At 42.6% G+C, this 23,592-nt stretch overlaps 2 protein-coding genes across 4 annotated transcripts; both read left to right on the forward strand.

The window, feature by feature from the left end:
* The first annotated feature begins 4,789 nt into the window (after positions 1 to 4,789).
* Positions 4,790 to 8,645, forward strand: LOC116916902 (protein dissatisfaction). 2 transcript variants are annotated; one of them, XM_032922209.2, is made up of 9 exons: positions 4,790 to 5,155; positions 5,278 to 5,358; positions 5,538 to 5,699; positions 6,289 to 6,944; positions 7,015 to 7,164; positions 7,233 to 7,499; positions 7,608 to 7,689; positions 7,810 to 7,894; positions 7,968 to 8,645. In XM_032922209.2, exons 1-9 carry the CDS (start codon positions 5,056 to 5,058, stop codon positions 8,155 to 8,157), a joined length of 1,773 nt encoding a protein of 590 aa, XP_032778100.2. In that variant the 5' UTR covers positions 4,790 to 5,055; the 3' UTR covers positions 8,158 to 8,645. The 2 variants fall into 2 exon arrangements, with proteins under 2 accessions (XP_032778100.2, XP_032778099.2); XM_032922208.2 differs by having other exon boundaries at positions 4,791 to 5,155; positions 6,286 to 6,944.
* A 3,878-nt stretch (positions 8,646 to 12,523) lies between these two features.
* Positions 12,524 to 23,328, forward strand: LOC116936734 (flocculation protein FLO11). 2 transcript variants are annotated; one of them, XM_045168757.1, is made up of 6 exons: positions 12,524 to 12,650; positions 12,728 to 12,877; positions 17,194 to 17,441; positions 19,989 to 20,065; positions 20,165 to 20,262; positions 20,403 to 23,328. In XM_045168757.1, exons 2-6 carry the CDS (start codon positions 12,841 to 12,843, stop codon positions 22,442 to 22,444), a joined length of 2,502 nt encoding a protein of 833 aa, XP_045024692.1. In that variant the 5' UTR covers positions 12,524 to 12,650; positions 12,728 to 12,840; the 3' UTR covers positions 22,445 to 23,328. The 2 variants fall into 2 exon arrangements, with proteins under 2 accessions (XP_045024692.1, XP_045024693.1); XM_045168758.1 differs by having other exon boundaries at positions 12,531 to 12,650; positions 12,771 to 12,877.
* Positions 23,329 to 23,592: the final 264 nt, after the last annotated feature.

Genomic DNA, 23,592 nt, shown 5'->3' on the forward strand with positions numbered 1-23,592 from the left:
ACTAGGGTTGGCATCTCTCTCCCATTGTCCTTCTTGCAATTCCGACCATCCCCTTTTAGCTCCTCCCAAAAGCTATCGTTGCGTCCAGCGACAGCAAGTTACGTAACTTACTGCCACTAATCTCACACAAAAGGGCATCAGTGATATGCCCTTTTCGTTTTATTTTCCACAGCTTCTCTCTCTCTCTCTTTCTCTTTTTGCTTTGGGTATTATATTATCAGTTGACCATTGGTAAATAAGATTTTTAAACCAATTTTTAAAACTGTCAGACTAAACCATTTATATCGACATAGAGGGACTACGTCTATATATGACCACTTTGAATAGCCGTTCGGTTCTGCCCGTTACTCGACGCGTCTGATGTTTCCTATAAACCAACGTCATTCGCTCTTTTCGCTCCTGGATAGGTTAAACATCTGCAACAGTTCCCATCACTACATCGGCATGACGAGGGCAGCATTAAATAGCCCTCGTTTTTTGTCCCCCTTTCAGTTCTGTGGATAGTTTCTCCCTTTTTGTTGGGCGTGTGCCATAGACGAAGATACTTTCTTTTAGCTGGCCAGCATCAATTTACCTTGCAGCAAGTCATCATGTATATGACGCGGCTCCATTTACATCGCACCCCATTTTCTTGATGCGCTGATGACTGACGAAAAGGTTTGAAGTGTCTACACAATAAACAAGGAATTTTGGAGATTGTGGGGTAATATAAGACAATTAGACAAATGTGATTTCATGGCCTCGTAGGCTTGTTAACACAGAAATATCATCATTGTCACCTTTCGAGCTCTTCTTCGCTCTGCAGGCCTTGCTCAGTTCGTTATAATAGGCCTATTACGAACTAGACTAATGCAAATGAATTGTTCATAGAGGCGCAGAAATTCGATAATTTACTTTGCCACACGAATGTGTGTATCGCTTTATTTTTTTTTGGGGGGAGTAATTCCAAAACGGGGAACTGCAAAAACTCCATCATTTTCATTGTCGTGTTTCTTATACGCAGATCAAAAGGCCATGGACTGTAGGAGCTTGACGAGCCAGCGGCTTTCAGCAAACCCCGAAAGGCTTACACCATCCACATGTGTGTAAGGCGATTGGCCTTCCCCCATACCCTTTCCATGTACATACACATGTCAGTATCAGCTGAAATTGAAAACTCTTCCGCTCGGCTGGATGACGATTATATCTCTCCCCCCCCCCACTCGTTCGACTAATAGGCTATTTGGCCCCGGGAAATCAAGCGGCCATTATACATCAAAAGATGGGACAAGGTTATTAAATATGAATACAAAACCGCAAATCAAAACTGATAGACGAGTCCGAGTGCATCCGTCGTTGTCAAAATGCAGGCGAAATTGTTTAGAAATGTATAGGTGTTTTTAGGCTACACGAATATTTTCTAAATGCATACAAGTCATCAACGGGAGTGATGTGTAAATGATGGTCTCAACCGTTTGCGTCAGATTGTTGACGACCTGACAAATAATTGTGGCTAACATCAGCCAGAAAAGATGAAAAGGATGATACGTGTACGACGTGGAAGAGGACGGGGATTAGCCAGATGACTGATCCCACGTATATAACAGCAGTAAGTGGAGAACCGCAGTTGCTTCCATATTCAAAAACTCGTTACCGCCACAGCGAAAAACTCGATTATATACGCGCTAAATAACTTTTGGTTCATTTTCTATTAGACGGCACGTGCAAGAGTCCAAGAATTCGTGTCGTCTTTTGTGACTAGCCATTTTTCTCGTCTGTTTGCCATGACCGAACGGGTTCGTGTTACAGAGGACGTGCGTTAATCGACGCTCTATTACAAACTCACACCGCATACTTTTTTTCAAGAGAGAATAACGATTGCTGCGTAACACAGAATAGTGTCAAAGCACGCGATCATTTGTACAAAAGGTCCTGTAACAACCGGTTTATTCAAACTCATTTTGTTTGTTGCCGAACCCACATCAGTTCAATCTTCTTCTAGCGACCACAACAAACAGCCTCACACCTGAACAAAATGTACGCAACAGCTATAGAGGGAAGTAACGTAAGAAGAGGTAAAGAATAAGGATATACCATTTACTAAGGGTCCATGCCGTCGTATGACGAAGGGGAAAACTTCCTTTTTTTTATGGAAGGGTCCAGCTGTTGGCTTTGACGCTTGTTCACATCGCCCTTCCAGCCAATGTAACTATACAGGGCTATACTATTAGTTAGTACTAGCTGCGTGCAAAATGCTGTTGGAGGTGATGATCCATCCGACTGCTCCACGATGGGCTCGGATCACATGCTGCGATCTTTGCGTCAGCTGGAGATTCTTTTCACTTTTTCCCGTCTCTATAGAACCTATCATTTTGGGCCGTCTTTCGGCTCCGCTCAACATATACGCGACAAAAATTTAGACCATACAAAAGGATGTCGTTTTTCCCCGCTTGAACTTTCCTTCTTTTGGTGTCACTCTTTTATTCTTGTGCTTCTTTCTTGTCAACACTATCATTTCTCAGTGAATCGATTTGTTTCAACGATGTTAGATTAATTTTATATGAAAAAATAAATAAATGAATTCGTAAATCCTGAGAGCGGGGTGTTACGACCTGTTGATGTTCAACTCGTGTTTCAAACACTTTTGCCCGTTCACAGATCCTTGAAAAATGTTTTTTTTCAATTCACGATATGCTGCGAGTTTAGATTGAAATCATAACGACGTCGATTAAAACATCGTGTGATCGGAAATCACTTGACGAATACGACGCCGAACAAAAGACACAATACGTTTTTCAGTGTGTTTATACATGGAGGGGAAGAGAGGGGGAAGGAAGTTGAGTATATAAAACTTTTTCAAGTACTGCTGCGGGTGGCCGGGAAAAAGGCCATCAGCTTTGCAGAAGGCGAGCTTCGTTGGGATTGGCCACAAGGGTTTTTAAAAAGGGGGAATCATCAAGCTGCTCTTGTCGCAGTTAGATCGTCAACTTGTGGCTCACTCATCACTTCGGGGCTAATGGACTCGAAACAATTACAAGTTTTCTAATTTGCTTTCTTCATTTCGCTTTTTGCCAGAAACTCATCCAACTTTGCACTGCCAACTATAACGTTATACACCGAATCCGTTAAATAGCACCAACTATATGTTTGCATCAGCCTATATACACATCAAAGCTATACAGACACTCAAAAAGTTTTATTTTTCCAAATTCAAATTTCAATAAAAAGATGTTGTTGCTTGGAGCGACTGCTTCCAGCTAAATCAGTGTATGGCTGTTTTCCGGAATGGGTCCGATTTGAATATCCCTTCAGGCAACATCGTAATGCCCTATTGACTCAACATATCTTTTAAGTGATTTTCAATGAGACAGTCGAATCGGAGAATAGCTCATCGTTTTATCCACAAGTTTCTTTGCATCCACCGGATGCCGTAAAGAAAAACATCTTTTGATTTCTTTTCCTTTCTTTTTGTTCTCTAATAGAATGTAAACAACTGCTGGTTGGCGGGTCTTCTTCTTTTCTTTGCCATATAAGAACATATGTATGCACAAGCATATCGACACAAGCCCCGGTCGTGTCAAAGTGTTTGGCTACGTGCCGACAAGTCGATCCATCGGCTATGCATTTTCTATCCATATACCGTATATACATATTTGTAACGCGTGCAACATGGAACCTCTGGTTGGCCTACGTAATGCGTTGTAGATCTAACGGTAGTCCCTACTTTACGCTATTTGGTTTCCAACATTTGAAGGATTCTCTCTGCGACGATTTTCTTAAAAAGGGATTCACCTTGTACCACCAGCAGTCGATCCTCTTGCGCACCGTTTCTTTTTAGGGGGGGCGTTCAGATGTAAAGAGGGGGGTGGCCAGCGCAAATCCTTTTCTCAACTGACGTGTGTCTATAAGTGTTATGCGATGCCACGTGCTATCACTTAACTACTTACAACGCCCTTTACTCTTGTTGACTCAATCCCGTCCTTCAATAGAATCTTTGCAACACCGCACCATTAAATAAAGACACCCGTTTGCTTTTATATCGAAAATCAAACAATAACAACTGCGTGATTTTTGAATTGAAACACAAAATCTGATATGCTTTGAAATTTCAATCGTATCCCCATTTTACTAAGCGATTGATTCAAACTCCAACTATTTTTCATTCCCCGTACGTTGGGTTAATGGAATTTGTGGCCCATGGCGTCCACTACATCCATCAAAAGGCTTGGAGCGAAACGGAGCGAACACGGACACAACAGTCTACGAAGAAAATAGAAAGCAACAACCAAAAAAGAAGAGCTAACTTTTAAGCGATCGGAGGGGATCAAGTACTTTTTTGTTGTATGCCGCATACATTGGATAGTGGTAGAAGAAAAGCTGCTGCTGGGGGAGTCATCTTTTATACGTACACACTCAGACGTAGACCCACATGCGAATAGATACACGTAGGCTGTATAATATCGAGTTGTCTATGTGATGTAGCTAAAGCGACTAAGAAGTGCTGTTGGCTGGCTCCTTTAGCTGCTTTTGCTCTCCGGCCGACGCACCTGGGATCGTTCCCACAGCCGACGACCAACAAGAGCAAATGTCTGTGTGCCACCAGGATTCACCGGGAATGGGAGGGTCGCAACACGATACACTATATTACACACAGGCACACTTTCAACTTTTCCCGCCTCTCTCCCCACCCACCAGAGACCTTTTCTCCACCCATTTAACTGACAAAATGGCCACAGCATCACTTTGCAGCTCTTCTCTCTCTCTCTCTCTTTCTCTCTGCTATATATCGTTTCCCCTTCGAGGGGATCCTGCTGGCAATTGCGGAGGAAACAAGAGCTATCCTTCGCGCCGACACGGTGTGGATGACGCGGTTCCTGACGTGTGTGTGTCCCCCTATCGGCTCTGGTGATGCTGACTCTCTTGATATTCGACGCCGCAACGACAAAGAGCTGGCACTCTTCGGTCAACCGCCCAACTGATCTGACCTTTTACCCTCCATCACTTGCTCGCTTTTGATAGTCAAAGTCATCAACACCCTTCAGTTTATAGGAGCGTTCTTATTATACATTGTTAAACATGGAAGAATTGGTGATGATGAAGTCAGTCGGTGTCGGTAGCTCCGGATCTACGATGATTAACAGCGTCAGATCATTACCGGACAAACCACGTCGAACAGGTAAAAAAAAAACAAAAAACAAACTCGTTAATTAATGTGGAAGGTGTTGGATGAAATGAGGACTTGTACTTCGAGTTTTAAAAAATCTGTATCAATTTTCAAATGGTGTTGCTCTACTTCAGGTGATCGACTTCTGGATATTCCGTGTAAAGTTTGCGGCGACCGAAGTTCGGGAAAACATTACGGTATCTTCAGCTGCGATGGTAAGTTTATGATAATTAACGTTTTATTCTATTTCTATTAAATTATTTGTGTTTGTAAATCGCCGCGATTCTTTACACGGTGAAATTTTGATCAATAATTTCCTTTAACGCTTTGCCTGAACTCGTTAAAAGATTCTTAAAATATGTTATGTCAATAACTTGTTATTGGATAAATCAAGGTTGTTCGGGTTTTTTCAAGCGGAGTATCCACCGCGCAAGAGTTTACACTTGCAAGGCCCAGGGAGATTTGAAGAATTGCTGCCCAGTGGACAAGACGCATCGTAATCAATGCCGCGCTTGTCGCCTACACAAATGTTTCGCTGCCAACATGAACAAAGATGGTAACGTGGGTTTATTTGCCAATTTCCATCTCCTAGTTAAATTTATCGCTAATTCAATTTCAACGTCGCACACGCATCGCGAGTTTGTCATTTAAATTCCCCGCCCTGCGTTCAATTTCTCTCGCGTGACAGAGCGCGGGAGCTTGGGAAGCGTAGCATAGGCCATCTAGCGGTGAATGATCCAACAAATTGTGTTGCCAACAAACAGTTGGCCACATCTATCACGAAAACCAAAAAAGTCAGCCAACTGAAATTCACAGCTTTGCTCTTCATTTGAATTTTAGCTCTGTAAAACAAGAGAAAAACCCATAAACACGAGAAAGGTAATACCAGTAATACACGCACTGTATACTTGGAAAACGTGATGGAAGTAGATCGGCCACAAACCGACAAACTGATTTATAAATATGCGCCCAAAACGGAATAAGTGTGTCGCAAAACTCGTCCAGGATTTCGCTTCTGGGAATCGTTACATGAACCACATCCCTCCGTTAAAGCAATAAATAAAACAAGGACTGATAAATTTGTATGCTAAAACTAACGTTCGCGTCACATTATTACATTTACGATTTCATTTGCAATGTAGCAGTTCAACACGAACGGGGTCCTCGCAAGCCGCGTTTGAAGGATTCGCTCATGACTGCCGAACGTTCCAACGTTCACCACCACTTTGGCGGAGTAGTGCCCATATCAGCATCCAGTTGCTTGCCCATGTCCAGCAACAACAACAACAACATTCAACAACAACATCAACTAACAGCTTCTTCTTCATCATCGATGGTAACCAGCACGACTAGCAGTAACCCAACCAAATTATTGTCCGCTCATCGCAATAATCATAACGTGGACATCGTGTCGTCTCCTACACCCGGCGGCTGCTGTTCCTCTTCTTCTTCCTCTTGTACACCTCCTCCGCCTCCTCCTCCGCCTCCTGCTATGAATCTCTCGTCAGCGTCGAGCACGACGTCGTCCATCATTTCGACTTCTTTCGTCCCGTCTTCATCGCATTCATTACATCACCATCACTTACCTTTGCTCCAGTTGCATCCGCCTCCTCCGCCATCTTCGACTCTTAAGTCAGGAAATCCTTCCACCGATGTTGGAATCTTATCCAGCGGTTGCCACGTTCCACCTTCTTCTCTGTCCAGCTCGTTCCTCCTCAACGCGGCTGTTCAGCATTTACCGGCGCTTCACCTCTGGCCGACGCTCCATTTGCCGGACGTTGCCAAGAATCACATGAACGCTGTAAATATTCCATTCTATTGCCTACCTTTAATTGATTTGATTTTAATTACGAACTATTGATTAAAATTAGGATGTGATGCTGGGATCGAGTCATTTCGCACGGACGCCCCCTTTATTCGATTCGGCTAATTTAATGCTCCATCCGGCCATGATGGCATTAGGAAATTCGTTTCCTTTCAGCAACACCGCAACGTCACCGGGCTCTTACGAGTTGCTCCAAGTGAGTGTGTTACTTAACAGACAAACAACGTCACGTTTCACTTAATTTCATTATTTTTTATTGCCCAGGAAACTTCGGCCAGATTGCTATTCATGGCGGTGCGTTGGGTGCGTTGGTTGACTCCATTCCAGACGTTGTCACGATCCGACCAACAGCTTCTGCTGCAGGAATCGTGGAAAGAACTCTTCCTACTTTATTTAGCGCAATGGTCGTCGCCGTGGGATTTGGGGGCGATCCTGACGCAACGGCTGATGAGCCGTCAACAACAGCACGGTGGAATGCGGATGATGCAAGCCGACGATCTCCTACTGGCGACGGAAATCAAAACCATTCAGGTACTGTATATGTAGTCTATTTCGGTTTTGCGACGTTTCAAACCGCTAAAACTTTCTCATTGAAATATTGATCCAATTTTCGCTATTTGTGTGAATCACAAAATGTAGGAATTGATGACCAGATACAGACAACTTTCTCCCGACGGAAGCGAATGCGGTTGCCTCAAAGCTATCGCCGTATTCAGACCAGGTATAATATAATTGCGGTGATGTTGATCGATTGCTCAATATTTATTTACAGTTGGAAAAATCTCTTCACAAATCCATAATCACCGTTGGTTTTTTCTTTTCTTCTTCTTTTCTTAAACAGAAACGGCCGGATTGTCTGAGGTCCGACCAGTCGAACTGATGCAAGATCAAGCCCAGTGCATCTTGGCCGACTACGTCCGTCACCGGTACGTTTCACAAGCTTGGCTTTTTACTAATTCTTGTAACTTTTTATGATTTTTTATTTTTGCTTCTCCATAGGTACCCGAAGCAGTTGACACGATTCGGACGGCTGTTGCTTCTTTTACCTTGTCTACGTCTAGTCCGTTCGTCCACTGTCGAGTTGCTCTTCTTCAAGGATACACTGGGAGAAGTGGCCATTAACCGCGTACTCGATGACATCTACTCGGGTGACCAGCACGGCCTCAACAACAACAACAGTGGGAAATAAATATGTGTACGTTTCCAACTAAACAGCATAACGCAATATGACATCATCTATAGTCTACTTATAATGTAAACATCATCATTAGGCTACAACTGTATCACTTATGTTATATCTATTCACCTACCCGAAATTCACGAGTTTTTTTTTTTCAATTGTTGTGTGGGTGTTCCCCCTCCTCGCGTGCAAGCAAATACCGGTGTCTCTGTTGTGTTAATTTTTTATTTATTTTAGATTTAATTCAATTTTTACGTGCTACATACACCATCGTCGTTCTTATCTAAAACGACCTGTTTCTATTCTTTTAACCGTTCGATATGGCCGTCTTCTAGGCCTACTGAATTATGGCGTCTGCGAAGATCGATAGAGGAAAAAGGCCTAGTTAGTTACGATGGCCAGTATATAAGGACCTCTCTCTCTTTCTTGTAGCGTAATGGTAATAATTCTTCCCTACCATAAAATGCTATATCCTCATATGTACTTTGTTGTATGACGTCGTGCAATACTATAGTGCTATTTCAAAAGAGAAAAAGAAAACGAAAGAAAAGAAATGACGTATAGTGAGGAGCTTTTGTTGTGTATAAGTCGGTTGAATCTCTATGGCCCATGGCCTGGCTCCGGCCCCATGGTCTCTAATTGACCGCAAAGACATGGTCAGCATTACCACGCTTGCTTTACACACAGAATGAAGGAGAAGAAAAAGAAAAGAAGGGCGAACAGGTCAATCTTGATCTATACGTAGCCGATCGGCCAGTCAATTACACGGTAATAACCTATACGCTCCGTGGCTTCTTACTATACATTTAGAAGCCATAACATAAAATTCTTTTCACATTAGTGGACACTATACGTTGTGTTTGTTCTATTTCATTAAATTTGTAGATGCACCGGCTAAAGAGTGAAATTGTAGAGGTAGGGCTGTGTAGATCCATCTCGAAATTGCAATCAAACGAGGCTGTAAGAAGAAGAAAACGATCCCGTTCAAATCGATGATTGGCTCTACGGTTAACGTCGTGGTAATTACCTCCACCCTCTATAGCCGCGTGTAAAGAGAAAGTTACATTACCGCAACGATTACACACAGCTAAGATATTGGTATAACGATGATGACAGATAAACCATGTAGTACACGTGTCTCATGTTCTCCCTTGGAAAATCAACGATGATAACGAGGAGAGACATCACGTCGTCTTATCGACTTTCTATACGCATTGCAAAATAATGACCCAGTATAATAGAAAAAAAAACAACAAATTTCGATTTCTCGTCTTTGTTTCTGCATGATCCAAAGTTGATTTTGTTTTGCTTGGGCTTATTAAGTTTGAATAGCCACAATGCGGGTGAACACAGCATCCCAAAAAAGCAACGAAATAGAAAATGAATTGCGTCAGTCCAGATTAACGATAAACAACAGCGGAAGCGCTTGTGTTTGATGTTTATAGAGTCAGTAGAACAACGTAATGCGGAAAAAAAAAAGGGCTAATGAGAATAAGAGAGTCATGTAGACCGAAGCTGCGTTAGGTATTCTTGATTGCTAAAGCTAGAAAAACGAAGCCAACCAGGAGAAAATGAAGGTGAAGCCGGGCGTGACGACGATTGACGATGACTCGACCATCAACTGGAAAAAGAAAAAACCGCACAACCGCCTCCTCTGTCTTATATATTAGAGTGATTCCAATCTAGGACGCGCTTGAAATTTATACACGCATCGCTATACTTTTAATCAACATTATCCATCCTCGGTTTCTCCCTCCCCCCCCAAAAAAGAAGGCCGTGGTACTAAAACAACAACAAAATCAATGAAATGAACGCTGCTTTTTTTTTAAAGATGAAAGAAAAAGGAACAGCGAAATGGTAAATAACACGCCTGAAGCTTCAAGCAAAGAAGTAGAAAAAAAAAACAACAAAAAACAACAGATGCTCGCACTTGGATTCGTATAACAGCGACGCGGCAGCACTTAACATGTTCAACTCGCGATGCTTGATGTGTATGATGGACCATTCCGAATAACACACATGTATAAGCATCCGTCTATTCTCTTGTCTCTCTCTTTTGGGACCCAATCTTTTAGTCATCAGCCTCTAGGAATTTCTTATTTTCCCCGACTGGCAATATCATTCAATGCAATTTTTATCCCAATCCCCCTATTTGATTATTTCAAGATAAAGATCTTGTACATATCGCAAAAGGTATTTTCTTTATGTCATAAACAACCACAGATGGGAGCGGAGAAATCGAGGAAAGAGCGCGCGCATTTCGAATCATCATTTAAATTTGAAATCGAAAACATTCTTCTTGTTTATTACGTATTGCAGCTGTTCTATCAGCAGATCATTTGGTCTACATCTATACATATAGAAAACAATTCAAATTTTAATGCGAACGATGGGCACCGAAAAGAAAATATTCCCTCCCGCTTCACCACCCGGATCTGGGAAGGGGCGGATAATGGCACAGGCTGGTGATGATTCGACCCACATACGGAAGAGTTATACCCCATAACTTTTTTTTTTATTTTAAAGACTGTATGGCTGTCGAGAAAATCCTTCAAGTGTATACCGCCGAGAGTCGCTATCCAGTGCCTTGTGGGTGTACAGTACCATACAATCAAATGATATGTATATGTTTTTCGGTCAGCTAAACACATCAACTGCAGGAGCCATTCTTCTCTTTGTGTGCCATCCTCATAATAGAGGACAGCTTCATCACATGCTGATGTGATGGAAGCCCTTTCTGTAAAGAGTCCAGGCGCCTAACATGCCAACAGCATCAGCCAGCACCATATCGAGATTTCAGGTTATTTCTCTATTCAATTCAAAAATCTATGCCTACATATATTTAATCCGCCTTCTTGTGCTCACAATATGCGGGAGTTTGTTTGTTTTTTTTTTTTGTGTGTGTATAAAAATCTAAATAATAACGAATATTAGATTGACGAACAACCTGCAGCGAGAAAACCGCATGGTGGCATGCGGTGCGGCTCTTCCGCCTTTTATTTTCATTTTATTTTTTTGGGGGGGCTGTGGTGATTTTTCCGTTACGGGGCGGTGGGTATACACTTGCAATGAACAGCGATATGTACACACACGTGTGCAATGTAAATCAATTCGAAAGTGACTTGGCCGACGAGAGGGAATGCCTACGTGAAGAGAACGGCGAGAGCTGTTACAAATTTGTCTTGACCAGAAGAGAAAATCCGGAAGAGGGATCCGTGACGCTTCATCAAACTTTATCGACTAGTTGTTTACTAGACCGACCAGTGCATTACAGCAAGAAAGAAAAGGAAACAAACAAAAACTATGTACGTTACCTGTAATGGGATATATACAGCCCCTGGGACTCTGCCTATATGCAATGCGGATTGCTGGAAGGCCTTATTTTGTGACGTATAACTCACATTGATGGCGATATATAATAAGCGAATAACAAAACAAAAAAAATACTTCCTTGATTTCCTGATATTTTTTTTCCTTCTCACAATCTCCGCTGGTGAAAGAGATGCGGGGGGGTTGACTGTCAAGCTCCATGATTTTGAATCAAGTTTCATCTGGCGGATGACTCCGGAGTTTCCCACGGTTCTATGCGATTGACTCGAATAAGAGTCTTAGCTGCAAGGGAAGTCCATCTAAAAATATCGTTCGAGTCAGAGGACTCAAACTCGTGTAGATTTAAACGTAATATTATTGACGATAAACAATAACAATAACTTGATCTTGCCGAGGACGCAGTGCTTTTTGATAGCAATACTTTGAAAATCATTTTTTAAGTTGTTTTTGACGATATTTTGCTGTAGCTGAACGAAACGACTCGAATAGTTCGAACGACAGTTGCTAAGACCACACACACAGATTCCGTGAAAAAGTTGTTCTCTATCCCAGCCGTCCGACGACTTATTTTCTCATCCGAAAAAAAAAAAGTTTTGTGTGTTTGTGCGTGTGTGTCAACTGTATACATATATCAAACGATTGGTCGCCTACATGCTGCCTTCATACGGCACAATCAGCGTCCAGACAACTTTTCTGTCCCGCTCTCTTTATATTATACCCCACACGCCACCAATCATCTCTACAACATTTTTATAGGGAAGAGAGGGGGGTAAAAAAAAATGTACTTTTTCGTAAACGATTTTCCCTGTGGTGACTACACGGTTCAGCAGTCGGCCACATTTATGTAGCGTTCAAAAAAAAAAAAAGTTCGTTTTTAAGTTCGGAGTCTTATACTCGTGTAGACACTACTGCCCTATAATACAATGGAGCAGCGAGACACATCAGCCAGTGGGAGTGGTTTCAAGCCCTACTGCTGCTGCTCGGCAGTACTGGCTACGTGCGATAGAGAGGAGAGATAGTATATAAAGAGCTGCGAGCAACTGTGTCGTCCGCCACTCTCTCGCTTGCTCCCATCCGTCCCTCGCGCCTACATGTGTGCTGCAGCGTCTTCCGCTCTCTCTGTATACAACGGCTAATACTTACACGGTGCGATTGTTGCTTTGTGAAATTTGGTACAGTATACCCATCACACCTCTTGCTCACTTATTTTTGGCGGTGGATTTAAAAAAACAAACAAAACAAAAAACAGATAATAATTCCGGAAATCTGAGACTTCACCTTCTTGACATCAGGAGCGAGAAAAGAAACAATTGAGTGCCGCGAGAGTTCATTTTTGTTCAAACTTTCGGAGCAGCCAAGTCCATGGCACGTTGTCGTCCACATCCGCAAGACTTTGTCCGTAAGTGTTTTGAAAAAATTGCAATTCAAATATTTTGAAAGCCATTCAACCCGTTTCGTGAGTGACGAGTTCTGGAGAGAATGACATTCGAAACTAGTTCCACTTTGAGTTGTGCAACAACAATTGACAGCATAAGTCAACTTGTTCCCCTCTCCAATGGATGGTTGGGTTTCAGTTGATTCACGAGTAGAGGGATCCTCCTTATTTATTTTGAAAGGTTCAAATTGCGCGCGCTCAGCTCCATTAACAGTCCATAACGGACCGGTCTTGAACTGCTCTTAATGTAGCTATAATATATATATATATATTTTTTTTTCCTTTTTTAAATGTCCGCTGAGCAAAGTTATGTAGCTCTTACGGCATTATCTCTCTCGAATAGTTCCGCCGTTAATGGCGTAATTTTGCTGATTGTTTCGAAAGTCATCGGCATTCGTTGGGGCTGGTAGAAACCCAATTTTCCCCCGGTCACCGCAAATATTAGTCTTGTGTGACGGAGACTTATATAGACGTAAGATGATGTTGTGTGGCTATAACGTAAAGCACGACGACGGTTATTCCAAGTTACATTCAACTTCTATATGGCGGCCGTGTGTGCCGAAGAGCCTTCATACGTCTGATCCTCCCCATCAAGTCGCGCTCTCCCTGCATGCAATTCAGAGTTCTATATTTGACCAATCGATGTCATATATATAAGAGAGCTGAAAGATCTATAAACAAAAAAAAAGGGTGGGCAAAATAAGACGGGAATCAAAAACTATAAAGTAAGATATGAAGGGCCCTCTTTTTCTTTTCCCGTTCGGGATATATTTTATGTTTGTTCCAGCAAAAGAGCTAGATCCGACAGCAGCAGCTAAAGTCATCCAAGCCCCGCTTCCTTCTTGCTTCCATCGGATGCACAACTGTATATCTCTCTTCTTATATCTATAAGACCGTACTTTAGCTCTGATGTGTGCTATATGCACGCGGGAAAAACGTGTGTACCGAAAGGGAAGGAACAGAAGAAAAGGGAGGAAATGTATGAGGAAGTAAAAGAAGATGTGGAAGAAGAAGGAAAAGGAAAAAAAAAAAAAAGAGGAAAGAACATCTAACACCAACCCCCACCCCCTCCACTAGAGCGATCAATCTCGTCCGGGTGGATGGACCCAGTACACCAAAGCATATACACACTCCCTTCGCTCTTTCTGTGTCTAACAGTGTATAAAGCCTATCTCCCCCCTCGCGTTCCTTACCGTTCCACTCGGATTGAATATATTTATAAAAACCAAACAAAACAAAAAAAAGTTTTATAGACGGGGGATTTCTTTTCTTGCCAGAGAGCACCGAGGGGTAAAAACTAGTACCAAAGGGGAGACAATCGGCAAGGGAGAGTAGATATACAAATCACTGCTGCCGTGTCACGAAAGAGCAGGAGAATCAAGAGCAAATAAAACATGTACAGCCTTAAGTTGGTTGACGGCTGGATATAGTGTTACAGTTTGTGAGTTGAAACACTTGGGCCTACACTGGAGTCAAGTCCGACATCATCAAATGAATGTACGCAAAGAACAAGAAGCTAGACAAGGCTGACGAGAAGAATATCATCGTGACATGAAGAAAGGAATGTCCTTGTTTGTTAACTGGTTCGTGTCTTATTATTTCTTCGACTCACGAGTGTGTCCTCAACAGTAGGGCAGCATATTCGGGTATCATTTTCTTTCATTTTTTTTGCCTCTTATAACGCAGTCTCACAGAGCCCCGTTAAGAAAGAAAAAAACAAAGGGTTTTATGTAATTCTAGCGGCCGTGTTTGACACTGTTTCCGCAAACAAAATCCACGCCTAGCCCAAGCTAAAAAAGTTGCGTACGTTATCGGTTATACACAGCCAACTAGCACATCTCTCTCTATATTCCGTGTTCAGTTGGCGTCTCGAGCTCACGGCTTCGCTCGTGTGTAAATTTTTAATCAAAAGCTTCTCGCCGTCCGCGCTCGTTCACCCTCTCTATCTCTTCACTGGCTCTTTATTCATCTCCTTCTCGTTACCATTTCCTTTAGAGTCTATATATTTATTACACTCCCCCCTTTTTAGCCCGTCGGCAGAAGTGTCTTGCCAACGAACCCACGCAGACAAGTTGGCAAGACGGTCGAATTACAAAACAGAACATGAGCTTCGTTATATGGCGATGTCTCTCTTATTTTACAGGCTGCGATGGCTATTACATTTTATTTTTTTTGCATCAAATTTAATCAAATTCTAATAAGGACAACGGGAGAAAGCGACTGAAAGATGATCAAAATTATTTAAAAAGAAGATTAAACATGCGGATATAAAAAAAAATGCTTCGTGAAAGCTGAACGACTGCTAAATTGATAAATTCCCTTTTATTTTTAAATGCACAAGACGATCTTTTTTTAAAATCCCATCTCTTCTTCATTTAATCAAAAATCTTTCTTTTGTGTATAACGTGTGTGTGTGTGTACGCAGTTGTATATAGTACATCATCAGTTTGTCTCTTACGTAACGCGGGGCTCACACCTGCGCTCAGAGCGAGAAAATAATGAGGTTATACTGTGTCGTCAAGACAACAACCGAGAGAACGCGGGATGAGCTTTCCCTTCAACCATCCAGCAGGAACGCGAGAAACATCCAACGACAGATGGTCTCTCCCAGCTCTTCACTACCGTCCCACAATTGCGTTTTCCTTTTTTTTTTTGGTCTTCACCCTTTTTCTTTAATCATCGCGGTACAGCCTCTTTTGCGTGTTGATGGCCACGTCTGCATTTATCCGAGATAATGGGGTTTTACGTCCGTATTTAGAAATTAAGTGGATAAAGAGTTTGAATCCGACAAGAGTATATACATACAGCTTATACGCATGCAAAAGACTGGAACTTTTGTAGCTCAAAAGACGGAAGTTTTGCGGCTACATTTGCGATGCGCTTCAATTATTTTTTATGTTTTGAAAGAGGTAAACTAAAGGGGAAAAAAATGGGTGCGGTAGTTTCTCCTTCGATTGCGTTTCGAATCATTTCACACGACCAAACCTATTTCACTTGCAAAGCGATAATGGAATCTTATCGTGTAGATTGCCTCTCCCTTTAGTGATTATGCAATTGAATCTTGTACTCGAAAGAAAAACAATAACAACAGTTATGTCTGCTCTCGTACAAGAGACGTGGGTGCGTGAAATTTGTGTTTTGTTTTTTTCTCCCTCCCCCTCACCGAAGAAAGACAAAGATTCACATGCAGCCACACGAAAACGCCCCCTGCGTACGTGCGCCCGATGGTCGTGGCTAAATCATCTCCGCATAATAAACGTGAGAGATTTGGTCTGTCTCTCTGTATATAATTACTATTAGTTCTTTCTCTCTCTCTCTCGAGAAAAAAAACATAGAGCAGCAACGAAAGAAACAGTCGACATTATGGGAGAGAATGCGGGATTGTATCTCACACTTATGAGCTGCTGGCTGCCATGTGGGTCGAATAAATACACACAGCACAGAGTCTGCGGAATAATAATAATAATAATAATAATAATAAAAAAATGTTTTTGACTTTGCTGAGAAGACTTGTTGTTTCACTAGCAAATAACATCATCCGAGCATAACGGTCCTGCTGCTGCGCGTCCGCTCCGGCCCTTATGTGTTTTCAGCGCATCACCATAAGTCGCTGTGTGTGTGTGTGTACGCTCCTCTGTGGGTCACTAGTACTACAGACTCGTTCCAGCACGCAAAATATGGACCACGGTCGGGGCTGGGCATAGCTAAAATAGAAGAGAGAATATAGCCATCTGTTGAATGTTTGTTCCATCCATCCATTAGTGGAGACAGGAAGTCTCATCAGCCGCAACCAATTTTTTTTTTTTGAAAGAAACACGCAAGACGTTGCGACGTTTGTACGCACACCTCTCGAGAAAAAGCGGAATAATAAGGAACATCAGTGAGAATAGAAAATACTGCTATTTATGTATTATAACATCATCCATTTATACTATTGGGGTTCTATATAGCCTGTAGACGCACAAAGTGATGGATGGCGCGTTCTTCTTTTTCCATTTACGGAGATATGAGAGACAATTAATGATCATTACTTTCAGCCTGTAACATTCCTATAAAGGATAGCCTCTTCTTGTTCCTTTAAAAAGGAGTCCATGGCACGCCCCAACTATCTTGCGATTGATTTTCCCAAACATGTTGCTCTTCTCAGAATATATTTTTTGTTTTTTTTCCATTCGTTGTCGTCCCTTTACGATGATGATATTAAATAATAGTATATTCCTGCCGCTTTTGCATTACTTATTTTGATGATCCGGATTGCGGGTGGCTCATTATTTATTTAGGTCTGAAGCCAGACACATGTCCAACAATGATGCGGCTGCAGTTGTTGCTGATTTCCATTGCCCTAATCGGCTCCAGCCAAGCAGCCGGAACGAGGACGACATTTGCCGGTAACCGATTGCCTGACATCGTTCCCGGAATCGCTGGCGTTGACTATCCGGTGGCTTCGCGAGTCCCCACTACGCTTCGATTCCGCTGCGACCAACAAGATTACCCGGGATTCTTCGCTGACGTAGAAACTGGTTGCCAGGTAATTAGACGATCCCTTCTCTCTCTCGCCCTCTCTTTCCACCATTTTATTCGTTTTCCTTTTTTTCTTTTAACTTCATATCAAATCTCTATCGTTGGAACTATTAAAAGTCAGTAAACATGAAACTATTGATTATTTAGGATCCTCTTATCAAAAATAGTCATAATAATTTGCAGTTGAAACTTCGGCGTATGTTTAGCAAGTCTACGTCATTATCGCTGCTTGGGGGGGCACGTACGACGCCATATAATATTCAAATTTTTTATTTTTTAAATTTAAAATTTTTTATCGTAAAAAGGAAAAAAAAATAGTACAGGGTTTGTAGGTTACGTGTTATCCGCCCGGAGAATTTGATGAGTTTTCTTTTTTTTTCTACTTGAATGCGTCAGCAGTCAACTATTTGCGCATAAAGGATGAGATTATATTATTCGGAAAAGGGAAATACCAAGTTTTTTGCATGGACGACCTATTACCATTCCGTTGTTTTGTACAAAACATCGACAAGGGACGTCATTCTGATGTCGTAACCAACCAACGATGCATACGGGTATATGTATAATGTTCAGCCGAGCGAATGAAACTTACCATGGGTCTTCCTCTTTTTGTTTGATTTCCTTCGAATTGGACATGCGTTTACAGTGAAGGGAGGCCCGCGTGACTTTCCAAATGGGAAACGACAAAAATAAAAATAAAAAGTTAAGAGAGACATGCCAGTTGTGTCGTTTTGCGTCCCTTTGATCTTTTCCTTCTTTGGAGGAAACGTAAGGAAAAATGTCATGTCAACCATCGTTTCCCTGTCAACTGCTACTGGGTATATAACGAGGGACAATATGTATGGGAAAATGAATAATGCAGTTGTGTACGTATATCCACGAAACAACGTCATAACAAATATGCTTTTGTTTCCCTTTGTTGTTAGGCTCATGTTGACACAAGTTGCAACGACGGCCATCGATCGTCTGTGCAGCTTTTTGACCGTTTGGCGCTCATGGCATTCCATTGTGTCCATTTCAGTGTCTTTTTCTTGTATCCGTAAATCGAAATGATCTAAAATGATTGCAGACAGGAGCCATAGAAAGGAAAAAAAAGGGAAATTGATTAGATAAAAAGGATCATGTACATCACACACAAAAATCAATTTCCTCGATCGAAAATGGGACGTAAGATGACCACCGTGTATAGAGAAACAGGTCATCGCAAACTATAATCCAATTTCAGTTCCATTTTCAGTTGACCAGAGCCCGACGTATATACAAAGAGAAGGGGAAAAAAAAAAATTTTTTTAATTTAATCTTTTTCTCCCCCTTTGTCGCCAAAGTCGGTATAGTTTTGTATATGTAAATGCCATAGAGAAATAGCCACTATAGCAATAGTTTCGTATACATTCTGACTTATTGTATACACCATGTAGATCCCCTCCCCAAAAAGGAAGACGACACAAAAAAAATGAGCCCTTGAGCTTTCAATAGTGGGAGACCTATTACTTTTTTGATCCAATTTTGATTCCTTTCGTTGTGCAAAAGGGGGGGGGCTACTTTTTTTCAATAACGATAGTATTATTATTACTAGAGCTATATATAGATGCAGAGAATAGAGAATCTTGCTATTATGTAGCCATGTTACATCGCTGAATAGACAGCCGTTATATGATTAGAATATAGGGAACCGATGCGAATGAGACAGGAAGGGTGTGTCTATATCTATTCGGTGATCTTTTCGGTTCGCTCTTTTCACTAGCCCAATATACACATCCGGACGTAACATCCACTCCCTGTACATAAGGCGATGCTTTATCGATCCAAGAAAAAAAAACTCTTGAGTCGCTTGTTATTTTATTCCATTTCCGCTGACCCACAACCCAAACAAGAAATTCAATTTGAAGAAAAATCTAATAGGCATATATAGTATATCCTCGAATGAAATCGATCTACCGCTGCATAAATCTACATCTAATAAATAGAAATACAGCCTCGTAATGTATTGTTGTGCATATAAATACGCTGTCAGAAAAAAACAACCGTCGGCTACATCATCTCCACGCGATTGCGTTTTCCAAACCGTTGGCGCAAATGCAGCGATAGTGAAACAGACATGAGGATAACAGAAAACTGTCTGATGATACGCACGTCCATAAACTATAGCGAGTCGTGATGTTTTCTGGCGTTCATTAAGTACGAGCAGATAAAACTGTTGGTGACTTCCTAGAAGTCATTGGGCCGACATCACGCAGAAAGATCCCATGAATCTTGGCTGTAACACAATGACGGTCCGAAGCACGTCCATCCACTAATAAAAGCTAGATAGGCCTCCCTCTTTTTTGAAACAGCAGAGGCTGTATCACGTGCGTTCTATTAAGCAGAACGTGATACGGATACGCCCATTGCTTTGTGGAAAATAAAGCGGAATTTATTAAGTCAAGTATCATCATAGAAATTCTATTACGAAGCTTTTATCTAATTATTCGTAATGGGTTTAGCGCAAATGCGGACTACGTGTGTGGAATGCATTTATAATCGTCTCCTTGTTTTGTTGTTTCCCTCTTTGCAGGTGTTTCACGTTTGCCGCGACAATAGGAAAACATCTTTCCTGTGTCCCAACGGAACTCTCTATCACCAGCGATTCTTGTAAGATTCTTCCGTATGGCAAATGATAAGTTAAAAATCTGAAATAATTTTTCTCTTCTATTTTCTTTTTCAATATTTCTCATCGAAAAAAAAAAAAAGCGTTTGCGACTGGTGGTTTAATGTCGACTGTTCCAAATCCGTTGGACTCTATCCGCTCAATAAAGATGCCATGCAACGGCACGAGCCATCCCCTCAAGGTTTGTATATGACCATCGGATAATAAAGAGCTTCCTACCCCCCCAAAGTGCAGCCTTAATTTTGGCCGTTTGGGTTATTACAAAAAAAAACCCTAATTGCTTGATTGCCATGAAACATGTATGTATATATATATATCTAGATGGACGAGCGGAAGCATCCCAACCGCAAGCAGCCGCTGTGCGCAGCAGTAGTCCGTATTTCCAAGAACCTACGCCAACGCCATCTTTTGCCAGGTTCGATAAACGCGAGATAGCCGAACCGACGTTTCACGAATGGGCGTCGCGGCACATCCCGCTTTCCAATCCGGCCGATACGGCCAACTTCAAAACGACTCGATCCGCAGCGGCTCGTTCGCGTGCGGCTGACGTCACAGTCCCGTTTTTCGAACCGCCTTTCAAGTCCCTCAGCTCGACGCTGGGACCGCAGGTCAGCGAATTCCGGAATTCTCTCCTTTCGGCTGAAACGAGGAACAGGGAACGAACGCCATGGGCACCGAGTATAACATCATCGAGTTTCACTACGAATAGACCAGACATCTCATCCGACTACAATCACGGCCATGCGAAAAATGATGGCGAATATCCGGTGTCATCTTTCCCATCGTCTACATTACCGGATAAATGGCTCCTGCTGGCCAAAGATCCGGATTTTCTCAACAACATCGCTTGGGGCGCTCAATTGCACATCATCAACAAGACTCGAGGCACGGGTTACTTGCGAAACAAACCCAATAACCGCAGGCCAATAAGTGAACAAGAACTGGACATTCATCCATTCCAGGGTTTCCGGTCGAACCCTGCGGACCAAAGTCCATCGGATGACCGCTCTAGCATACGTGCCCAGGAGCCTAGCGTTCAGGAGCATAGAGTACGGGAGCCTAGCGTTCGGGAGCCGCAACGACAGCCGGAGAAACGTCGCCAATCGGAGCCTCCGAGACCTCCTTTCGTGCCGAGCCCTCTGTTGAGCCAATCGAAAGAACAGCAACGAGATGAAAAGAGCGGCACCTACTGGAAACCTTCTTCCATTCCAAGTTACACGAACGCCCTCGTTCCTTCATCCACCACCAGCCGGCCATTCCAGCAGACTGTGACCAGCTACACCGTTCAATACAGTAGCCCTCCGATTAGGCCAGTCCAACAAAAGACAACGTATCCTACACCGACCAAACCAACTCCGACAATTCGCCCACCAGCTAAACCGGCGGCAACAAGTTACTCAACGGCACAACGACAACAAACGAGTTCGCCACCGTCGTACAGAGTTACAGCCGGGCAGACTGTCTATATCAAGAAGCCATGGATTACTACTCCGGCCGGACAGAAACCGCAACAACAACAACAGCAATTAAAGAAACAGCAGTATTACAAAACGACTGGATCGAATGTGGGCGCAGCTTCATCTCCCAATCCATCCTATCTCACGCCGGCCTATCAGGTGGTTCTAACTGGCGGTTCCGATTACCAGGTGACTAATCTTCAAACTCGAGCGACGCCTTTGGCGTCGTCACGTCCTCCTGCGCCAACGACGCGGGCCCAACCGGTACAAGCCGCAACGTTGCGGTCGCAGCCACAATTGCGTCCGCAGAGGTTAATTCCGCAATCTATTTTGCTACCCCTCGAGCCACATCCTTCGACCAGCAATCAGCAGCTCATTTTTAATAATCAACGAAACCAGCAGCAGCCGCTTCGGCAACAACCGACTGCTCGGCCAGCACAACAACGACAACAACTTCAGACTCAAGCGTCGACGCCAGTTCGTCAGAATAGCAGGAGCGATGCGACGCAACATCCGTTATTCCGGCCATCCGAGTTGGAGAAAATGTCCATTCCTATCCGGCCTTCTCTTTTGCTTTCGACGACCGGACCTTCTTCTCGGTCGCCTTTCGAGTTTGAACCGACCCATCGTGAATGGTCGACTCCTGCCCAGCTTCCAGCGCCATCACCGACGAGCAATTACACGCCCACCAGCACCAAAGACAACAACAATTTGGATACATTTCCATTGACGCCATTCCAGCGACAGGACGACCACATAACAAATATCATCCGCGGTAGATTGGTTCCCGCTAATGTCTTTCCTACTGAACCGACTAATTACCAGGCCAGCAGCAGCGATAATGACCAAGTCCGTTCGTTCGTCGTCCGGCCGAGGAACCCCATCACGATGGCGTCCTCCCTTTGATGCCCTCACACTGGCCCTGATCGCTGCGCATTGGAACGAAACTGCTATGCGTCATGACTGAACTGTGTATACACGTCGTGCATCCAATATCACCTAATAAGCCATACTTTTCGACACGCATAATCACCCAGATCCCATTTGGCAGGGTATACATATATGAATATAATAGCGAATGAGCATTCTTCTTTGTCGTCGTCTCTTCACAATTAGATAATCCGGCCCTTCGAAATTTGTTTCCCAGCTTAAAATTGATATGTTTGCAATGCTAATTGCTGCGTATAGTGGATGGAAAATGGGTTTCTGATACCTACAGTATATCAATAGATTATTTAGTATTCCAATACTAACCAAGTACGGCCTCTAATAAAATAGATTCAGTTCTTACAATCAATCTGCATTTAGAAACCCCCCCTCCCCAAAAAAGTCATTTACTCTCTATATCAATAAAATTATGTATACTATACGTGTAATACCTGTGTGTGTCTGTGCGTCTGGTTCTGTACTATACCTTTGAATGGCGTTTTTGAAATCTCCCGCGGTCGCTTTTTCTCTTTCCATAACGGCCATGTAACAGCACAACAGATGACACTCCCCCCCTTTATTTTTGTTTTTTTTCTCTTTCCTTCTTTCACCTGAGTAAAAATCGTTTTTCTCCTCTGATTTTTCGTTGTTGTTCTTTTTTTTTTTGAAAGTTACGCACACGTTATTATTGAGAGAGTTGTAGACCGACTGCTCGCACACGTATATACATAGTATAAACACACTGACACGCAGACCTATCCCATAACCTATGGCAGATTGTACACGGTCTGTTCTATATCCATTATATTATATCCCATCATAAATGCAAGCCGAGAATGAGTAAATACACACAGTTTTCCGAGCCAGTTGTTTATGTATCCTTTGTTTCTACAGAATTATTGCCTTACTTTTCCCTCATTTGGATTTTTTTTTTTTTTTGTTCTTTTTGAGGGTTCGCTTCTTGCATTGGCACTGATTACGTCGGTTACCGTTCGTGTAGTTGTGCTCTATACTTTCTCTCTCTGAGAAATAAAAGAAAGTGTGCTTGTACCTATTCGTAAACCCGCTGCTATGTCCAAACCGCAGACAGCCACTCAAGCGAGTGTGTCAGCTGTCGTTGAATTTGT

This window comes from Daphnia magna, linkage group LG2, assembly GCF_020631705.1.
Source record: "Daphnia magna isolate NIES linkage group LG2, ASM2063170v1.1, whole genome shotgun sequence".
Lineage (NCBI taxonomy): Eukaryota > Metazoa > Arthropoda > Branchiopoda > Diplostraca > Daphniidae > Daphnia > Daphnia magna.

What these genes read in the sequence shown, in the direction of transcription:
- LOC116916902 (XM_032922208.2), top strand. Translation starts at nt 5,056, where the DNA reads ATGGAAGAATTGGTGATGATGAAGTCAGTCGGTGTCGGTAGCTCCGGA. An exon ending in GGACAAACCACGTCGAACAG is followed by an intron (nt 5,156 to 5,277) that starts GTAAAAAAAAAA and finishes GCTCTACTTCAG; the next exon opens with GTGATCGACTTCTGGATATT. An exon ending in CGGAAATCAAAACCATTCAG is followed by an intron (nt 7,500 to 7,607) that starts GTACTGTATATG and finishes CACAAAATGTAG; the next exon opens with GAATTGATGACCAGATACAG.
- LOC116936734 (XM_045168757.1), top strand. Translation starts at nt 12,841, where the DNA reads ATGGCACGTTGTCGTCCACATCCGCAAGACTTTGTCC. An exon ending in ACGTAGAAACTGGTTGCCAG is followed by an intron (nt 17,442 to 19,988) that starts GTAATTAGACGA and finishes CCCTCTTTGCAG; the next exon opens with GTGTTTCACGTTTGCCGCGA. An exon ending in GCACGAGCCATCCCCTCAAG is followed by an intron (nt 20,263 to 20,402) that starts GTTTGTATATGA and finishes ATATATATCTAG; the next exon opens with ATGGACGAGCGGAAGCATCC.